The 19,329-nt window shown below is 39.1% G+C and overlaps 2 protein-coding genes across 4 annotated transcripts in view; one reads left to right on the top strand and one right to left on the bottom strand.

Moving 5' to 3' along the window:
- mmp28 (matrix metallopeptidase 28) overlaps positions 1 to 9,578 on the top strand; it is a 28,187-nt gene extending 18,609 nt beyond the window's left edge. For both annotated transcript variants that reach the window (XM_053651096.1, XM_053651097.1), the window contains exons 6-8: positions 4,345 to 4,488; positions 7,330 to 7,497; positions 8,167 to 9,578. In XM_053651096.1, the coding sequence (XP_053507071.1) occupies positions 4,345 to 4,488; positions 7,330 to 7,497; positions 8,167 to 8,558 (704 nt within the window). In that variant the 3' untranslated portion in view covers positions 8,559 to 9,578. The remainder of the gene's footprint in view (positions 1 to 4,344; positions 4,489 to 7,329; positions 7,498 to 8,166) is intronic.
- A 741-nt stretch (positions 9,579 to 10,319) lies between these two features.
- On the bottom strand, positions 10,320 to 18,068 carry LOC128623921 (protein FAM124B). Of its 2 annotated transcripts, XM_053651099.1 has the most exons (5): positions 17,614 to 17,692; positions 15,224 to 15,255; positions 15,074 to 15,090; positions 14,156 to 14,904; positions 10,320 to 12,567 (listed from the first exon to the last, which is right to left on the bottom strand). In XM_053651099.1, exons 3-5 carry the CDS (start codon positions 15,084 to 15,086, stop codon positions 12,016 to 12,018), a joined length of 1,314 nt encoding a protein of 437 aa, XP_053507074.1. In that variant the 5' UTR covers positions 15,087 to 15,090; positions 15,224 to 15,255; positions 17,614 to 17,692; the 3' UTR covers positions 10,320 to 12,015. The 2 variants fall into 2 exon arrangements, with proteins under 2 accessions (XP_053507074.1, XP_053507073.1); XM_053651098.1 differs by lacking the exon at positions 15,074 to 15,090 and having other exon boundaries at positions 17,614 to 18,068.
- Positions 18,069 to 19,329: the final 1,261 nt, after the last annotated feature.

Genomic DNA, 19,329 nt, shown 5'->3' with positions numbered 1-19,329 from the left:
ATTTGTTATGGTACACTAATTCAGTTTGGCTTTTTCTTTCCAATAGTCAGGCATTTGGCATATGGGCATTAAATTAATTTCAGTCTTAACATTTTTGGACATTATTTCCTGTTCAATGTCCACCTATTTGCACAGATAGTTGTTTAAATATTCCTGCTGAGAACATGCTGACTGAATTCCACAGTTATTCCATGTTCACGATAGTTTTATTTGTCCCTTTTACTGAACATTATTATTATAGTGCACAGTTCAAAGAATAAGAATAAAGCTTTGTCTTATCTTGGATTATTAAGAAACATTCTTGAGCTAATTCTAACCAGGGGCTCTACTGTTCAAAAAAAGAGTTTACAGCTAGCACCTCTGTGGAAGAAATGATCTTTGAAAAAGAAAAGCAGAGGACTACATTTAACACTAGCTTGTTTCTACGACAGCTCTGCTGCTACTTCACTTTCAGAAAATAAGTTGCAATTAGTTGGATGGAGTATTATCAAGTCCATATGGCATCATGAAGTATTCATAATACATCTTGTTAGTATTAATGGAAGCTTACACAGCTTCTCATTGGTCACCTTAACAAGTGTACATTAAGTTAATGTTGCTGAATAATTGATACACAGGCATAAGCTACCATTCTTTTTCTTTTCTTTTTTTTAATTCAACAGCGCCTGGTGAAATAAAAAGTCTGATATAGCACTTTTAGAGTGCTTCTTGAATATAACGTGCCATAGTTTTACATTTAGTTAGACATATGGGACCACAAACTGATAGCTCAGTCAATAGTGTAGTCACCTAAATGATGATGAGGTGGTAAACAAATAGCTTTTTATGACACAGTTCCTCTTTTACATCATTGTAACAGTTAGAAATATTACACTCTTTAATGAAATGGATATATGTGGCAGCAGAAGGTACCATTTAGCCATTTTTTAGTCCAAAATGGTTCCAGAAACCACAGCTTTCCTGTCAAAGAGAGAGCACATAGCATGTGAACTCAGGATTGTGATAATTAATTCATTCATAAGTGCTTTATCCTGGTCAGGATTGGCATGGACCTGGAGCTGATCCCAGGAATATTGGCCATGAGGTAGGAATACATCCTGGATGGGCCAGTCCATCAAAGGACACCACGCACACACACAAACACTCATTCACACTTAGGGGCAATACTGCATCGCTAATTCACCAACCAGCATGTTTTGGGGAGGTGGGAGGACTCTGGAGAGCCCGGAAGATACGCACATGAACATGGAGAGGACATGTGAAACTCCACACAGACATTAACTTGAGCCCAGGATCATAGCTGGAACCCTGGAGCTGTGTTCTAAAAAAAAATGCAGGCCATGGCAAATACAGCTCATAAGAATGCAATACATTCTATATAATGAAACTGTTTTCTGGTTTATTCCGCCATATTCCTTCTGTCACTGATTTTGACCCAAATGCTCCATTTAGCATCACCAGAAGGAGACACAAATATCCACCAATTTGTACAATTGTTTGTGAAGCAACACAAACAATTGTACCTGGAAAAAAAAACAGCAGGAAGACAAACTCAGTATATTATAGTTTACACTTGGTAAGTATCCATCAGGCAGGTTTCCACATGAACTGCTGCTTGTCCATCTGTCAGTCCTGAAGCACTCATGAAGGAATGCTATACTCTTTAGTCTGCTGGCGCATCTGATTTTTCAGGCTTGTCTCTAGCAGTCAAGCTTACTGGAAACATTTTATCTTTCCTTGAGCACTGAGACAAAGACAAGTTTTACTACAACACAGTCAGATATGCTTGAGTGTGCTTTTGGGAGAGCAGGAATTATCAGATCATACAAGACAATGCCACTTTGATAAGAAGTGATAAGAAGATACATTTTAAGAGATGTCTGGGCTTAGATTTTTGAATGGGAATCTTACATTTTGAAATTTGGCACTGAAATTTGTGGTAGGTACACATGAAACATCATGGGAGGTTGGAATGTACGTTTTTACCTGCGGCTTCTTTGTAATCCTAAAACTGAAGGATGTGTGTGATATGTTACAGGAATGTCCACAGTTTTGAATGGGATATCACACTGTATTTCAACTGGAAGAGCTGCTCCAAGGCATGAAATAGTGCACAAAAACACGATTTAAAACATGAGGCTTGAATTGCATATGGCAAAAGCAAGAGGAAAGAGGAGAAGAGGAATTTTTCAGTCGGTCTGACTAACTTCATTTTATTCGTACTCGTGATGCTCATGTCCAACACCTCTGGGCCTCATTCTTCTTTCTGGATCCCCAGGCGTGCAATCTTAACAACAACCAGACTTCAGATGAACACAAATTGCACCCCTTTTACACACAATGCTGTATCTCTTTTAACTCTCACGGACAGTGTACAGTGTAACTGATATCATATCTCTCAAACACAAACCCACACAATCTGCAAAATGTACAAAAGGAAGGACACAACTGCAGTCTCTCAAGGACAGAGTATAGAGATGATAATATTGTATAATAAAATAAGAACAAAATATCATGAGGTGCTATATCATCACTACTACATGTTCAGTACTATGCTGTTGCATCCATCATTAGCAGCAAATATATAATAAGGAAGAAATAAAACATGATCAGGCATCGTGTTATAGAAAAATAATCAATGATTATATAAATAAATACATTCATTCATATATTATAAATTAATAAATAATAACATTATGTATTATTATCTAGAATCCACAAATTTTCACCATCCTGAAGACATTACCACATCAGAAAACTTAAATACAGCTTTACCTCTTTTTGACTGTTATAAACAACTGACACTGGAGACTCTGAGTTTACATTCCTATGGACGAGCCACCACTGCTGCGAACCTTTACCCATTTTAACAATACATAACATGTCCATCTATGTGACATGTCCTCCATACAAGTCTCTACTGTTACTATAGAAGCATTAATGTATTTGAATGATAACCCTTGCAGCTGGCACAACTGTCAGAGCTGCTGTTATAGGAAATTAATCAACCAAATGACCAATCAGAATTAAGAATCCAAAAGCACTGTGATATAAATATACATTTCAGGGTACTTTCTGTTTACACGGCATGTATGCATGGTCCATTGTATGTACCATAACCCTTCTAATTACATGTTCTGTAGAAGAACGCTCTTAACCTTGTTGTTCTATTGAACTTCTTTAACAAGCCTTTAAACCATTTTGAGTATGAAAATCAGTGGTAGTGAACTATATCCCATGGACCGCACACATATCCAGAGCTCAACCACCCAGAACCAAACACGAGACATACAGTCTCCTGCTGAGGAGCTCCACTCTCCATATCTTCAGTTGCTCCTCAAAACTGCCCTTTGGGGATGGAGATATTATCTGTGGTTAGCGCAAATGTTTGCTCAGCCTTTTGCAAACAAACTCAGTGTGCAGCCATCCTGAGTCTTATCAGAGGAAGCTTTGTGTTGGGGTTTCTGGCATTTTTTCCCCACCCGCATCCATAAACACAATCCTTGTTTTATATAGCTTGCATATTCAGTTCATTTTTAGTAGACGTTTTCAGAAATCTGGATTTCCCATTGTCCTGATCACCAGAAGCTAAACACAGAATCATGATACTCTACACACAGAAACCCAACAATGTCCTGACTAATCTTATAATCTCGCGGTGATGAAATAATTCATTTGTTTATACTGATTGAAAATGTCTGATAAGCTGATTTCTATTCCATCAGCAGAATGTATAAGAAAGGGTTAAACATAATTCAAAGAAATTAGAGTAAAGGAAGCTCATTAATAAAGTAAGCAATATAAGCATACGTTTTGAGCTATGGGCCATTAAATGCTTTTACAAAAATTAAAAATCCGTTCTAAATGAAACTGATGAAGCCTATGACGAAATGATAGAATTAATGTAATGAACTCATTCTTCCAGTTTTCTGTCATGTAATTGTGGACACCTGATGAGTAAACAGAGATGAGAATGGCAAGAAAAAAAACTCCATGAGGAAGAAACCTTGAGAGGAACCCGTCCTCTTCTGGGTGGCACGGATAATGGGATTATAAATCATTACAGTATACAGTTTTAGAAGACTAAAGTCAAATAGTAAATTGTTAAGATGAATAGAAAAGTGACTTTTATTGGCAGATGCTTCATTTGCTTCTATTGTTTGACTGCCATTGCTCAGAATGATAACAAATCAATATTTAAGTGCTTTAATCTTTGCTTAACCTTGTCTGTTGTGTTGAAAATATAGTTTTGAATTGAACAGAATTTCCAGGGTTGATTTTTTTGCTTAAAAAATTTTAATTTTTTTTTTTTTTTTTTTTTTTTTTTTTTTTTAATGTGTGTAGGTAAACCATCTGGAGGTGCAGTGGAGCAGATCCCAAGCCAAGATCTTAGCTGGGCCATGCAAGATTGGGAGTTATCTGACGAGCCTATGGAAGATCTTACCTGGCCCCATTATTGCAGGAACACATTTGATGCAATCACGATGGGTAAGACAGACAGAGGATACTATAATATTACAATAACAATAAACCTTTTTCTTTTTTTAAATAATAAAGCACCTTTAAATCATGGAGTGCAGCTCAATAGTGCTTTATACAGGATTTATACAGAATTCTGGTCATTTACAAAGAAAACAAAGTGAGAGGTCAAAAAATGGAATTTCCACATGTTTTGGGGGTGCCCAAGTTCAGCATTGAATTTATTTGTGAAGTCACCCTTCACAGTAGTGATTAATGGTTTATATGAAAGTAGATACGCAGGGCTTTTAAGTTTGCAGGTTTTTTTTTTTTGTAGTATATCGTTTTTACCAAGCCTACTAGGTTTAAAATTTAACCATTTACTGTGGCAGTTGTATACGGTGTTTTACTATCAAAAAAGCTTTAGTTGTTCTGTCCATTTTATCTCCATAACAATGTTATTGTGGAGAGGTGTGAATTGTTTGCCCAGCAGGGGGCTCACAGTCCTCGCATTTCCCATCGCCCTGATCACCAGCAGCTAAACACAGAGTCACGATACTCTACACACAGAAACCCAACAGTGTCCTGACTAATCTCATAACAGACTTGCGGCCATAAAATAATTAATTTGTTTATGATTGATTTCTATTCCATCAGCAGAATGTATAAGAAAGGAAGCTCATCAATAAAGTAAGCAATATATGCATATATTTTGAGCTATGGGCCATTAAATGCTTTTACAAAAATTTTAAATCATTTCTAAATGAAACTGATGAAGCCTATGACGAAATGCCAGAATTAATGTAACGAGCTCATTCTGCACTACCCATCAGCCTTTGCACATCACATGATGACACCACTGATCACACACACCTGTTCCCGATTGCACCTAATGAACACTGTTATTTAAGTCTTTGTTTTTGTACAGCACCAATTCTGAAAAAGTTGGGACAGTATGGAAAATGCAAAAACAAACAAACAAACAAACAAAAAAAGTCCATTTGAAAATTCAATTCACCCTGTATTATTGAAAACATTATTAACACATTATTTCATGTTTTTGTGAATTTAATTTATTTTTGAATATATACACTCATTTCAAATCTGATGACTGAAACACACTCCAAAAAAGTTGGGACAGTCAACTGTTTACCACTGTGTAACATCACCTTTTCTTTTAATAACACTTATTAAGTGTTTGGGTGCTGAGTGAAGACACCAGGTGGTTAAGTTTAGCAAGCGGAATTTTCAACCATTCATCCATTATGCATTTCTTCAACTGCATAACTGTACGGGGTCTTCGTTGCCTTATTTTGTGCTTCATAATTCGCCACACATTCTCAATGGGAGACAGGTCAGGACTGCAGGCAGGACATGCTAGCACCCGCACTCTCTGCTTACCCAACCATGAGCTTGTAATCCAGGCAGAATGTGATTTGGCGTTGTCCTGCTCTGGATGGTAGCATATGTTGCTCCAAATTGTGTACATTTCTTTCTGCATTAATGATGCCCTCACAGATGTGCAAGTTACCCATGCCATGAGCACTGACACACCCGCATACCATGACAGATGCTGGCTTTTGGATCTGATGCTGATAAGAGCTTGGATGGTCCTTTTCCTCTTTGGCCCAGAGAACACGATGGCTATTTTATCCAAACATTATTTGAAATGTTGACTCATCAGACCACAAAACACGATTCCACTGTGCTACTGTCCATCTCAGATGAGACCGAGCCCAGAGAAGTCGGCAGCACTTCTGGACAGTGTCGATGTATGGCTTCTGCTTTGCATAGTAAAGCCTTAACTTGCATCTGTGGATGCAGCGGCGAATGGTGTTCCGTGTCAAAGGTTTACCAAAGTATTCCCGAGCCCATGTCAGGATATCCATTACAGACTCATGACGGTTTTTAAGACAGTGACATCTGAGATCACGCAGATCCAGAAGTGGTTTTTGGCCTTGCCCTTTACGCACCAAGATTTGACCGGATTCCTTGAATCTTTTAATTATATTGTGCACTGTAGAAGGTGAAATGCCCAAAATCCTACCAATTTGTCTTTGGGGAAAGATGTTCTCAAAGTGTTGGGTTATTCACTGATGCATCTGTTGGCAGATTGGCGAGCCTCGACCCATCCTTGCTCTTGAAGGACTAGGCCTTTTTTGGAGGCTCCTTATATACTATGATTAGACGATTGCCTCACCTGTTTCACATTACCTTCTTATTTCAACTTCTCACATCGCTATTAGTCCTAAATTGCCCGTGTCCCAACTTTTCTGGAACGTGTTGCATGCATCAATTTCAAAGTAAATGTTTACCTTCAAAAAACTATGTAGTTGATTAGGTAAAACATCAAATACCTTGTCTTTATATGTTTTCTGTTTAAATACAAGTCAAAGTACATTTAAAAATCACTCCTCTTTGTTTTTATTAGCGTTTTCCAGACTGTCCCGACTTTTTCAGAATTTTGCAAACTCAATATGCAAACTCAACCACTAAATCGTTTAACAAGCTTCAACTCAATGGTCAGTAGTGGCAGCATGTTGAGTCTTCTTTGGCCCATTTGAGTTTATAGTTAGTTTTTAATCCAAGACATTGGGGAAAATGAACTTTCTCTGGCTTTTCTTTCCTTTTTAGGGTAGGATGTAACTGACCAACCAGTAACATTTCTAGATTTATTTCATATTATGTGACTTTCATTCATTGGCTCATGTTCTATGTCCCTTGTTATGTGTGGCAGCATGATGGCCTGATCATTTACTTCAAATTTGTGCTCATCGAGGACCCCCTAGTGGCTAGGGCCCCTGGGTACATTTCTTGTATGCCTATACAGTACTCTGCTTTGTTAATCATTTGTATTTGCTCTTTTTAAAGATGGGAACGGCACAGTGCTAGTCTTCAGAGGTGGTCTGTTCTGGACAGTGACATCTGGGGGTAATGTAAGTGCTCCACTTCCTCTGAAGCAGCGCTGGCCTCAGCTTCCATTCGCCATCGAGGCTGCTGCCTTCTCTCCACTGGATGGCAAACTTTACTTTTTCAGTGGTGGGTTCTTATTAATTCTAGTAGCATTAAGGATAAGGAGGAAGGGGTTGAAATATATTTTTTTTATATGATCATCTGCATTATCCACTGTATCTATGGATAAACTTTGCCTTGCTCGTAACGTGTTTAAATCCACAGGTTGGTATATGTACAGTGGTGCTTGAAAGTTTGTGAACCCTTTAGAATTGATAAATTTCTTCATAAATATTACCTAAAACCTAAAATCATCAGATTTTCACAGAAGCCTTAAAAGTAGACAAAGAGAACCGAATTAAAGAAATGAGCTAAAAATATTATAATTGGTCATTTATTTTTTTATGAAAAAATATATAATTGGTCATTTATTTTTTAATAAAACAGGGCACTCACATACACGTGATTGCCATCCCATTGATTGAAAACACCTGGCTCTAATTTCACCTTTAAATTAACTGCTAATCCTATACTTTGCCACTCACAGATATGTAATATCGGATCATTTTCCTCAATAAATAAATGACCAAGTATAACATTTTTGTTTCATTTGTTTAACTGGGTTCTCTTTATCTACTTTTAGGACTTGTGTGAAAATCTGATGATGTTTTAGGCCATATTTATGCAGATATAAAGAAAATTCTGAAGGGCTCACAAAATTTCAAGCACCACATTAAACTCCTCTTTAATCGGCAGGCAAACACATATGGCGATATTCAGGCCCTACTTTGGACCTTGGCTTCCCCAGGAAGAGCAGCGAGTGTGACATGCCGCGACACCCAGACTGCGCCTTCTTCTATGCTCCTCTAGGACACATGGTGGTCTTTAAAGGCTCACGTTACTTTGTGTTAAACCTGGAGACATTGCGCTCTGAGCCATACTACCCTAGAGGCCTTGCTGATTGGAAGGGAGTGCCACGGCGGGCCAACGGTGCCGTGACAAGAGCCGATGGAAGGCTTTATTTTTTCCGTGAACAGCAGTACTGGAGGTTTGATCCAAGGAAACTACGAGTCACAGCAAGCGGACGATGGACAAAGAAGCTGGCATGGACTGGCTGCCATAAAACTCCCTCAGATTATGTGCTGTGACCAGATTCCATACTAAAGTGAAATATTCTCTAACAGAATAGAGCGGAGCTACGTGCAAGTCAACAGGCATGTGACTTTTTATTCTGTCTGGTGCTAAATGGATGCTGTCATATGATGGGGCAAGAGGACAACTTACAGTATGTATAATCATGTGGTATGAGTCTAGAACAAATGTGTAGAACAAAATGTGATTTGAATTTAATTTTCATGCTACTATAATATGCAAATATGTGTATATGTATGTGTAACTGTACATAGCACATTGTAATTAGCATAAGAATAATTTTTTTTATATTTTACATGAACAGAACAAATAACTTCTTATACCTATTAAAGATACCTGACTCCACCTGACCACTCTCTCAGCCACAGGTGTGTAAATTAAGGATCCTTCAGAGTGATTATTGTTTAATTATAATACAGTGATCAGCAGAACACAACAATGTAATGTGCAGAAGCAGTCTATCGCCTCCAATTTAATAAAATGGATTAATATGAGCTTTATACGCCTCTCATTTAACGGCCTATCACAAAATAGTGACAAGTGTTATTCACCATTTAGCGTCGTCAATTTTGCCACTGAAGATCAGCAAGATCAGATTAACTTCTAGAAGATTTTATCCTACAAAAGTATAAAAACTATCAGTGTTGTTGTTCTCAACTGTAAACAATGAGTATTATAAAAACAGCTTTGTTAATTATTCTTGTAGAATGACATCACTGACATCACTTCCACCAAATGTAGTCCTGCCCAACTCTCAAAAGAGCAGAAAAAAGAAATTCTAAAAAATTTCACCAGAAAACAAAGAAGATTAATTTATTGCAATCCATGGTAAATTAACAAAGGGAAGCTACAACTAGCAGTAAGAAGCTTGGTGAGGTAAATTGTAAAACAATTGTAAAACTGCCCTCTGCTGGAGATTATGTGACGTGCAGTTTATTTCAACTGCCTTAGAAATGTAAATGGCTTTTGTTTTCAAAAACCAGACTATAGATGGTTTGTCAGACTAAATTCGATTTGGCTTGGATAAAATTAAAAATAATTAAAACCCAAGATCTATGGGTCCGAGTAATATGATCTGCTTTGTTATCAGAATTATAGAACTCAAAACAGTGATGTGAGAATGAGCTTTAATAATAGTTGTTCTAGTAATAATAATAATAATAATAATAATAATAAGATGGGCGGCTGTGGCTCAGGTGGTTGGCAGTTTGATTCCCGGCCCACATGACTCCACATGCCAAAGTGTCATTGGGCAAGACACTGAACCCCAAGTTGCTCCTGATGGCAGGCTAGCGCCTTGCATGGTTTTTGAGTGTGTGTGTGTGTGTGTGTGAGAATGTGAATGAATGGGTGAATGACATACAGTGTAAAGCACTTTGTAGAACCGATAAGGTTAAAAGGTGCTATACAAGTTTACCATTATTTACCATTTAATAATAATAATAATAATAATATGTAGTATTATTTTGAGTAAAAGACATGACAATGATAATAGGTTGCATGTTGCATTAATTTGCCATTAAAAAAGTTTTTCTGTTACTGTTCCTCTGACCTCTCTGAGTGAAGGAGTTCTCTGTGTTTTTCTCTGTGTTAGACTGTGCTAGAACTGAACTCACTAGTTCATTTCAGTCACATACAGGTTTATTCAGGTCCATCTGGTTTGGCATGGGTGTTTTAATGTAATTGAGTGTAGTAATGCAATAATGCAAGTATTTCACAAATTAAAAAAAAAAAAAAAACACCAAACAAACATAAAATGCTTTTCAATTCATTTAAAATACATTATTAATATTCTTTGCTAGGGTACAATTTAGTGCTGCAAATCTTGAAGCCCTTCATTATCCACAATACTGAGGTAAATTATTCTAAATACAGGTTTATGTTTTGTAAAATAAAAAAGACCAGACAGAAAAGATTAATTTGGTTCTCATTAACTGTCATTATACCACAGCGTAATTGCATTATCCAACATGAGTGGTCAAAAGGTGTTGATTCACTTTCTTCTCAGCAGCTCACAGGCAAATCACAGGTTTATATTAATGTCCTCATTCTAATACATCATTATCCTGTTGTAACAACTATTTCACAGGGACACTCCACATAATCTAAGTCTAATAATAAAAAACTGATTTTAAAAATATTATTCAACAAAGAAACACATAACGAGAAAGGAGTCATTTATTTAACATTTATAGAACGAGTCTTGGGTTTTCCGTTCTGGTTTCTTGTTTACATGACAAGCTTTTTTTTGTCTCGTTAACTTCAAGATTAGTAAATAAGGACTGGTGAGGTCATAACCGGTTTATAGCTGCTATAACTAGTAATAACTGGTTCACGGATGTTCAACGAGATTAAATGTAACTATAAATGGATAAAAATATCGTGGATAAAGATATAGTGATCTTTTAGTGGGCATACTTACACCATAAGCTTGTCAATAGCATGTAAGAGTTTCAGAGATCAGTGTTTAGTTTTTATGTTGTCAAAGATACTGTTATTTAAAAAAAAAAAAAAATAGCCAACGATTCTGGATACTGTTTTATCAAGAACCACACGTCCGTTGATTTCCCTCCTCAAAGACTCGTGTTCAAGTCTAGATATGAACTTGTGAAGAAATGATGCTGCTTCAAGAGGTGACTTTAACTGCGTTAGACTCTACACTTTCAGACTCTCCTGCCTTCTTTTATAATAGGTGAGTTCATTCTTGCTCATGTTTTGCAGTTGCTGTAGTAATACAGCTCCTTGATCTGCACTCTTACTTTGCTTTAAATATATAAAGGAAATATGATACTGCCTGGTCAACACTGTAATTCATAATAGAAGTGCAGACTTTAAACCGAGACAAATGCCAAACCTTTTATGGCCATTTACAAATATTATCCCAATACTGTATTTGTAAATGTATTCCCCAGTCAGGAGTTTGGAGCTCTTACTCTGTTACGGTGAACAGAATTAGAGGATTTCTTATCTGAAAAGGGTAATACAATGTTGCCTTCAATTCTGCCCACTATAAGGAAACAAAACAAGAAATATGAATCATTCCAAACTGGACAGACCTTATATGCCTAAAGATCCTGACTCCATAGGCAACCTTAGAACTGCTGACAAAAATTGAGGCATGATTAGATCATGTTTAAGGATGCAGCGTTCCCACTTTATCTCATAGCCTTGGTTATAGGCGGTTAAGTCATTCTGAACCCGTGCCGATGTCCTCGCAGTAATCGCTTTGACTCTGTGAGGTTCTGCTCTGCAAAACATCAGAAGTGATGGTGACATGCTTAAAAACGTGTTCGGGTGCATGATCTGCGTCACGTCAATCGATGTAATACGTTCACAGCATAAAGTGGATCTGGTTTAATGCTGATCCAGCATTTCAAGCCAGGTTCAGTGTGATACGGATACTCAGTATCAGGTTGGTATAGCTCTAATTTATGTACTATTTGCAGCAGTCAATCAGATGAAGAACTCATCCACTTGTTCCTGCTCTTGTATGAGGCTCTGTGCTGCCATGGGGTCTGATAGACTCTCTCCTTCTGATGCACCCCACGTCCTCTGTACCTCTGGCAGGCAGCATCTCAAATCTCTTACCAGTGTGTCCAGGGCAGGCCTCTGTATATTGACAGCACAGCCCGTGTCTACGTTTGTCTCTGGCTCCTCTTCTTCCTGCTCCAGGGCGAGGTGAGCCGCAGATGCACCGGAGGGTGCAACTGGCTCAAAGGGATTGATGGACAGAAGGGCAGGGCTGCTGCACTGGGATGAGTAACAGGAGCTGCCAGGAGGAGTACTACAAGCACTGCTGGAGCCAAAGCTCTCTGTGGCACCTCCTGCCAATCTGTGTGATCCAGCAGTGCTGCCCAGAGCACGCTCTTTAAGCTGGCATAACCTTGTGCCTGGGGAGGCTGAGATGGGAACTGGGCACCTCAACAGCGATCTAGGAGGAAGAGCAGGGCAGCTTAGTGGAAAAGCCGACGTGAAGAGCCTCTGTGGCTGTGTTCCTCCTTTAACCTGTAAAACACATGTGCACATTAAAATGTGTGTTAAAATTCTTCATTTTTCTTCTCTTAATCTGTGACAGTTGTGTGAGTGTGATGTTAGCCTAGTCATTTATGGGGAAACACATCAACCTGCCTGTAATCCCAGCTAAATAAATAAACAAATAAAAATTAAAGTATAAGACGTATTAAAAAAGCTGTTTGTAATTTTTTTACCACCCTCTGCTGCATGAAAGTTGAATTGCAATTGCAGTGACACACAATCCTTTCTCTTCCCATCACTGAAGCCCACCCATTCTTTTAAAACTATGTGTGCCTTGTGATTCATGTTTAAAAAAGGTATAGACCTGAGCAGCTCTGTTCTAGATGGAGGTGGAGCTCATTTCTGGACCAGAAAAATGGAAACAAAATGAAACTAGCAAGAGCATGGTAATATCGCTAAATGTCTTTTCCTAAATGACATGGATTCTTACAGGTCTAGAAACAGGTTAGACCTATAACAAACTGGAGCTTTAAATAAAATGTCATGTTGATGCTCTTATTATACAACTTTTCAACTGGGAAAACACAGCTTGCTGAAGTTATGTAATTAATGTTAGGGTTGTCTACTGGACTAAAAGGTGGTTTAACTGAATATGATGTGTATGAATGTGTGACTATGACAGAATTTTTCTGGTCGGATTGTTCACAGTTTATTTAAGATTCAATATCAATAAGCTAATCACAATGACACTAATGACACTAGGCCACATGGCGTAGCACTGCGTTTGAAGTCTACTTTATAAGTGCTTTTAGTAAATCAGGCCACGAATGCCTGGAGCAACAATTCACTACCAGAATATCGTCCAGGTCATTGAGGTTTGCGGTGGTTATCCATCTTGAAATGTACTTTCGTACATTTTTTCAAGCTTGGTGCGGTTTCACTTCCTATGGTGGTCTAGATTAGTTTCCAGCACACACATTTCTTTTCCATCAGGGAACGCTTTGACCGCCAGACCGAATCAAGGGAAGCAACGGGAGCTTTATCCCTACAGATTGACTACCCTGGTTGTTAATTATGTTTCAGAGCATCCAGCCTTTTGTGCCTCCTGAGCCTCTTAGAATTGCTTTTTGGCAGCTTGTCCCAGGACCAAAAACCAACACAGTTCCACAGGAAAAACCTTGTTCCACATATCCCAGCTTATTACCGCATATTTACATTTCAGACGAAAGGCTGATCAGGTTTCTGCTCGTCTGTTCAACTTTTCGGGTTGATTATTTGGTGTTGGCCAAAACAAGTTGGAAGGGTAAAATGTTCCTTGAAGTAAATTTCACACTAAGAGCTGGGGAACGATCAATTGACTCGAAAAATAAGCAGTAATATTTATATCTGCTTCAGTTCATACAGCTGAAGCATGGTAATACGATATTCAGTGGTACAATGAGAGTACTCTGGCACAGATAATGAATCACACACGGTAAACAAACTTCACAGTGACTAGACATGTGCTTTAAAAACCTTTGATAATGTATTTTAAAAATTAGCGGTCGAGGTGAGCATATTTCAATCATGAAAAAACAACATTTATGCCATAATATGCCTGGAAATTCCCGCCACTTACCTGAAAGAGGATCTTGCTACCATCCAGGTCCTCAGTCTGCCAGCGGGTGGCACTGATAGGCGAGCATGGGTTGGGCAGCAGGGGAACGAGCTGGCCAATTTCACCCACCTTGAACTGCAGCACAGCAGAATGGCACGTCTCCACCCTCACACCAGGCGCCAGCTGCTTGAGTGCTAGCTGCAGACTGAAAGTCCTCTCTTTCAGCAAGGTAAACCAGCAAAACCCAGCTTTCTGCTCCTCAGCCCTCACACGCAGAACTGTCTCATAAAGTCTCACAGTGTCTTCAAAATTCTCATGCCCGCTGTGCAGAGTCATGCGTAGCACTTCACCTCCGCAATGCACCGGACGCACGGCCCACACTGGCATACCTGGGCCAAGACTGTAGAAGTCCCGTCCAGGCAGCAGGTATGGTCGGAGCATGGCATCAGAGCTCGCATGGCCATTCTCAGTGTGGTGGTACTGCCAGGGTGGGCGCTGGAGGAAGTCAAGGACCCGGAGGATGCGTTCTTCACCGTAGGACTCGTGCAGGAAAAAGGTGACGGCTAGTGAGGGGTAGCTGGTTGGCGGGCACAAGTGAGCACGGGTGTACTCGCGTACCGGGCAGGCACGTTCAGACACATGGAAGAGTCGCAAGCCCGGACACACCCAATCAAGCAGGCGGTCCAGGGTGTGCTGGAGAAGGAGAGAGTCACCCGGGTTGGCCAGCAGGTGCATGGCGACTGGTAGGGGATCACGACTCATGAGTTCAACTAGGTGGAGAAGCAGAGGATTACGTGTTCAAGGTATAAAAACTATTCTTGGCATGAGGCTGAGTAATCACAAAGGCCAAAATGAGGCAAACGCACAGAAGACAAGGATTATGTAAAGTGTTAAAGGGGATTTTTTTTAAACTAATAAAGTACGAAACAGGGTCCTGACCCTGGCCTGCCATATGGCTGTCAACATGCAGAGGCAGAAACACGCAGAGGCCAACAAAGGAAGGATTATGGAAACAAAAGAAGTAGAACAAGGTTTAAAAATCTGAAATATGTAATGCAATATTATAATATGTAAGAGTATTGTACTTACTGCTACTGCAAGACATTTTGCTGCAGTCTGATCTAAAAAAACAAAAACAAAAACAAGACTGTTAAGATTGGAGCCAAGAGGTTGTGGGCTGCAGTTATGAGTGAAATATAGTGAATGAACAGGTCAAATGATGCATCTATAAGGTATTGTAACTACAATAAGAGATATTACTCTCACAGACTACTTTTACTTTTAAAGATGTGCTTGTTGTGTGTTGGTTTTCTCATCCTTACAAGTAGTGACATCTGGTCGTCATATTATATGGGAGGAATAAAATTGTATATATCTACATATCTATCAATAGTTTGACAACGAAACTATTATAGTTGAGCAGTGCATTATATGACAATTACGACATTATAAGAAGGATGTGGGACAAACCATTACACAATCATAAATGGCATTTATTATTTGTCTAAAGTCTTTTAAGTCCATTCTGATCTACTGGCCATGTTTCTTCTGAATGCCAAACATGGTAAACAAAAAACTTCAACCGTTTTGTTCATACAACAAACAAAAATATATAAATTAATGTCTGTCATTTTGTGTAATTTGTACAAAACGGACAAAATATGCTTAGTCTCTCTACTTTTAGTTTGTCCTCTACAGGCACTCAGTGCGTTTACATGGATAACAATAATCCAACATTAACCTGATTAAGACAATACTCTGATTAAGAAACTACCACGTAAACAGCAATTTTTAATTACCTTAATCCGATTAAGTTCATACTCGAAGTAAACACAAATCGAATTAAGACATGTGGAGTATTCCTGTTTTAGTCGCATTATCGATGTGCATTACAGACATGTAAACACATTAATCACATTATTAACGTCGTGTGGGAGTTTTCACCGCATTTTGCGACAGGACACGTACACACGGCTGTGCTCAACCGTTTTACGGAAAACAAGAGAGCACGGCTGTGTCCCAAACCGCGTAGTCACCTACCACACAGTAGGCGAAACACATGCATATAGTAGGCGAAATACATGTATCTTGACTACTATACAGCAGTTAAGTACGCGGTTTGGGACGCAGCCCACGGCTTCAAGCAGTCATCTATTTGTACGTACACCATGACAAATAATTAACCGCACTTGAAGTGTTCGCAAAAATTTTAAATAAAAACACCCAAAACTGTATACGGTACCATAACAAAGACCAACTGTATGTTAATACATGAAATTCTGGAGGGAACGTCGGACAGCGTGGCACGGTGACGTAATGACGTGTGCTGTTAATCGATCTATGTTCTATAACATGTAAAACGGGAACATGAAAGGAGTATCCTAAAAGCGACTCATGTAAACACCTTAATTATAATATTGTTTTACTCAGAGTAAGGTCAATAATTAGATTACGGCTGTCCATGTAAATGTAGTCACTGATGAGTCTACAGTCTGAGCAAGAAAGAAATCAGGCCCAGTCTCACTTCTTCATGCTATTCTGTGGATTTCACACAAAATAATCTGCATTAGACCGTACCAAACTATTGATGTATTTTATAGATGAAAGACATACAGCTACCCAGAAGCGTTATTAATTTCTATTAATATATGGTCCTTGAGGAAAACGGCATCGTTTCATTAAAAGGTGTGTTTTAAATACTTGTAAATATTATAACTGTACTTGTAAATATTATAATCTCTTGGGGAAACTGCATGTTTCTTTAACACAAGCCTTTTGGGACTAGTTTTTCCACACACCAGGCAACCTTGGGCTTTATAATATTTACTTTTCATGCTTAAGTACACTTTAGTACAAGTACTTTAACATGTTAGCTCGAGTGGATTTCTTAGATGCGCCATTTTCGCTGTTAAAAGAGTAATATTCAAAGTTATTTCCATTTTAATCCACTTAAAGGTCACCGCTTGCTTTAATTAGTCCTGGGCAGCATTCAAGATCCTATGCAATTTATCGTTTTCTCAATTATTAGTGAATTCAAAGTGACCCAGCGAAGGGTTTGTGGCTTATTTATAATTTCAGTCTAAGATACAGTATTTTACACGGCTCAATGGATGCTTGATGTTTGGAGGATGCTAAGACTGTTTTTGTTTTTCAGCGTTTCATTTTTCACAGAGTTGTTTAGTTAGTTAGTTAGTTAGTTAGTTAAACGACACAACGTCGCAAAACCCCGAGTAAAATTGAACGTTCACTCGACTCTCATGGTTACAGTTGTGTTTATCCGTCGCCCACTTGGATACTACAAACAAAGGCTGCGTCTGAAAAGCGCATACTAGCGCACTAAACAGTGTGTATCTATCCAGTGGAGCCTCTGCGGCAGAGTACTCTTTTTGACACACTATTCAGTACATGAGTGTGCGGTTTCAGACGTATCCAAAGTGACCGACATCAACAAAAAAGGTTAGCATTGCAGGCTAACTCACCCTGCAGTTTCAGCTCCAGAGTCCGTGTTCCCATCCTCCACGCTTTTGTGGAGTATAAAAGGTCTGCGCAGCATTATCTCTCCATTTCTTTTTCAGCTAATTTTGCCATCGAGTGCGACACTTTCAAACTTTCCATTGCGGAATAAAAGTAGCGGTGTTGTCCTGCCTGCTTTCCGCTAGGCGTCTTTTCGGCGCAATGTGGCGCCACCTACCGGGAGCGTCATTAATCCCAATTTAATTACTGTAATTAAAAATTCAATAAATACATTCCAAAGCCAGGCTCACAAAATACACCACAGGTCTAAAATGTAGTACTGAGCGCTATGGGAAGTGTCGGGGAATTACAATGCAGTCCATATTAGAGCAGATGGCCGCCATGCTGTTATTGGATTAATACAAAAGACACCAGATGGGTCTGAGGAGATTTTACTAATGGGGGCATCCCCTTAAAGGAAAACCCCACCCTGAAACACATGGCATATGCTTAGAAAGATTTTTCTGAGATATTCTTAGTGATTCTGTTGCTGATTTGTGATTTGGTACTGTATTTCCATCATTCGTGTGAGAAGTCAGTGGTTGTGTGCTGCGCTGATGTCACAGGGAGACAGTTACAATGGCGGTTTTCACCAATCTCACAAGACACAAGAGATTAGAGTCACAATATAGGGTGCTTCTCAATCCTCAAATTGATGCGTCCTCGTTTCCTGAACTGGAAATCGATCGACGTCAACCATCTTGAAATACATATCGATTCTCTGATTGCACCGAGAGGAGCTGAGGAACGAGGCGTGAGGAAGCTTCCAGAGGAGCTACAGTAGGAGCGAGGATACATGGGTGCGGAAACGTTTCTTGTTGAAAAACCTGACGCACGTATAAATTCCCCTCCTCCTTTACATCTGCCACGATCTCAAACACAGTCCTTGGATGATGTGATGGAATTGTGCATGAAATATAAACAAATAATAATGTGCTTATAATGAGTATTGTAATTTATTGATCCTTGCATGTTTGGATATGCAAAGCTGCACAGAAGATTCGATAATTTATGTATTGTTCATTCATTCTTTGTTGAATAACCCAGATATTTCACATACTTTCAGTGCATTTTGCATGTCGTTTTTAACCAAGCTCCAACAACATAATGGCACATCAAAGAATTTTTTTTTTTTTAACAGCAGATCAATGAAGCGCAGTGAGGTAACCCAGCCGAGCACAGTCATCATTAATTGACGTCGCTTTAATGTGACGCTTGAGAGAGTGAGGACAGTCCATTCGACTTGCTTTCATTCCTCTCTCCTCACATCTCATCCTTGCAGCCTTCCCTCGCATCCTAAAGGGGCGGAGCTAAAATGCAAGGAAAGGAAGTGAGGAAAGGAAACGAGAAGCACCCATAGAAAGATTATTGTCACATGCAAAGAGCAGTCAGTACTTGTCAGATATTCCTGAAGCTCACTTAATGTTGCTGTAGGTCTCTTGGCAGCCTTCCTGTTAAGATTTTGTCTTGTCTTTTTGTGTATTTTGGAGGACCATCCTGTTCTTGGTGATGTCCTTCCTGTTCTCCACTTTCTCCACTTGTTGATGACGGCCTTCACGGTGTTCTAGGGCAGTGGTTCCCAAACTTTTCCAGGGCAAGGCCTCCCAAATGGCATTAACATTTGACTGAGGCCCCCCTTTTGCAAGATGTCTTTAAAACACATTAAAAACACAGACTTCTGA

This window comes from Ictalurus furcatus, chromosome 20, assembly GCF_023375685.1.
Source record: "Ictalurus furcatus strain D&B chromosome 20, Billie_1.0, whole genome shotgun sequence".
NCBI classification, from domain to species: domain Eukaryota; kingdom Metazoa; phylum Chordata; class Actinopteri; order Siluriformes; family Ictaluridae; genus Ictalurus; species Ictalurus furcatus.
Note: the sequence above shows the minus strand (reverse complement) of the source record. Positions and strands in the feature narration are given on the sequence as shown.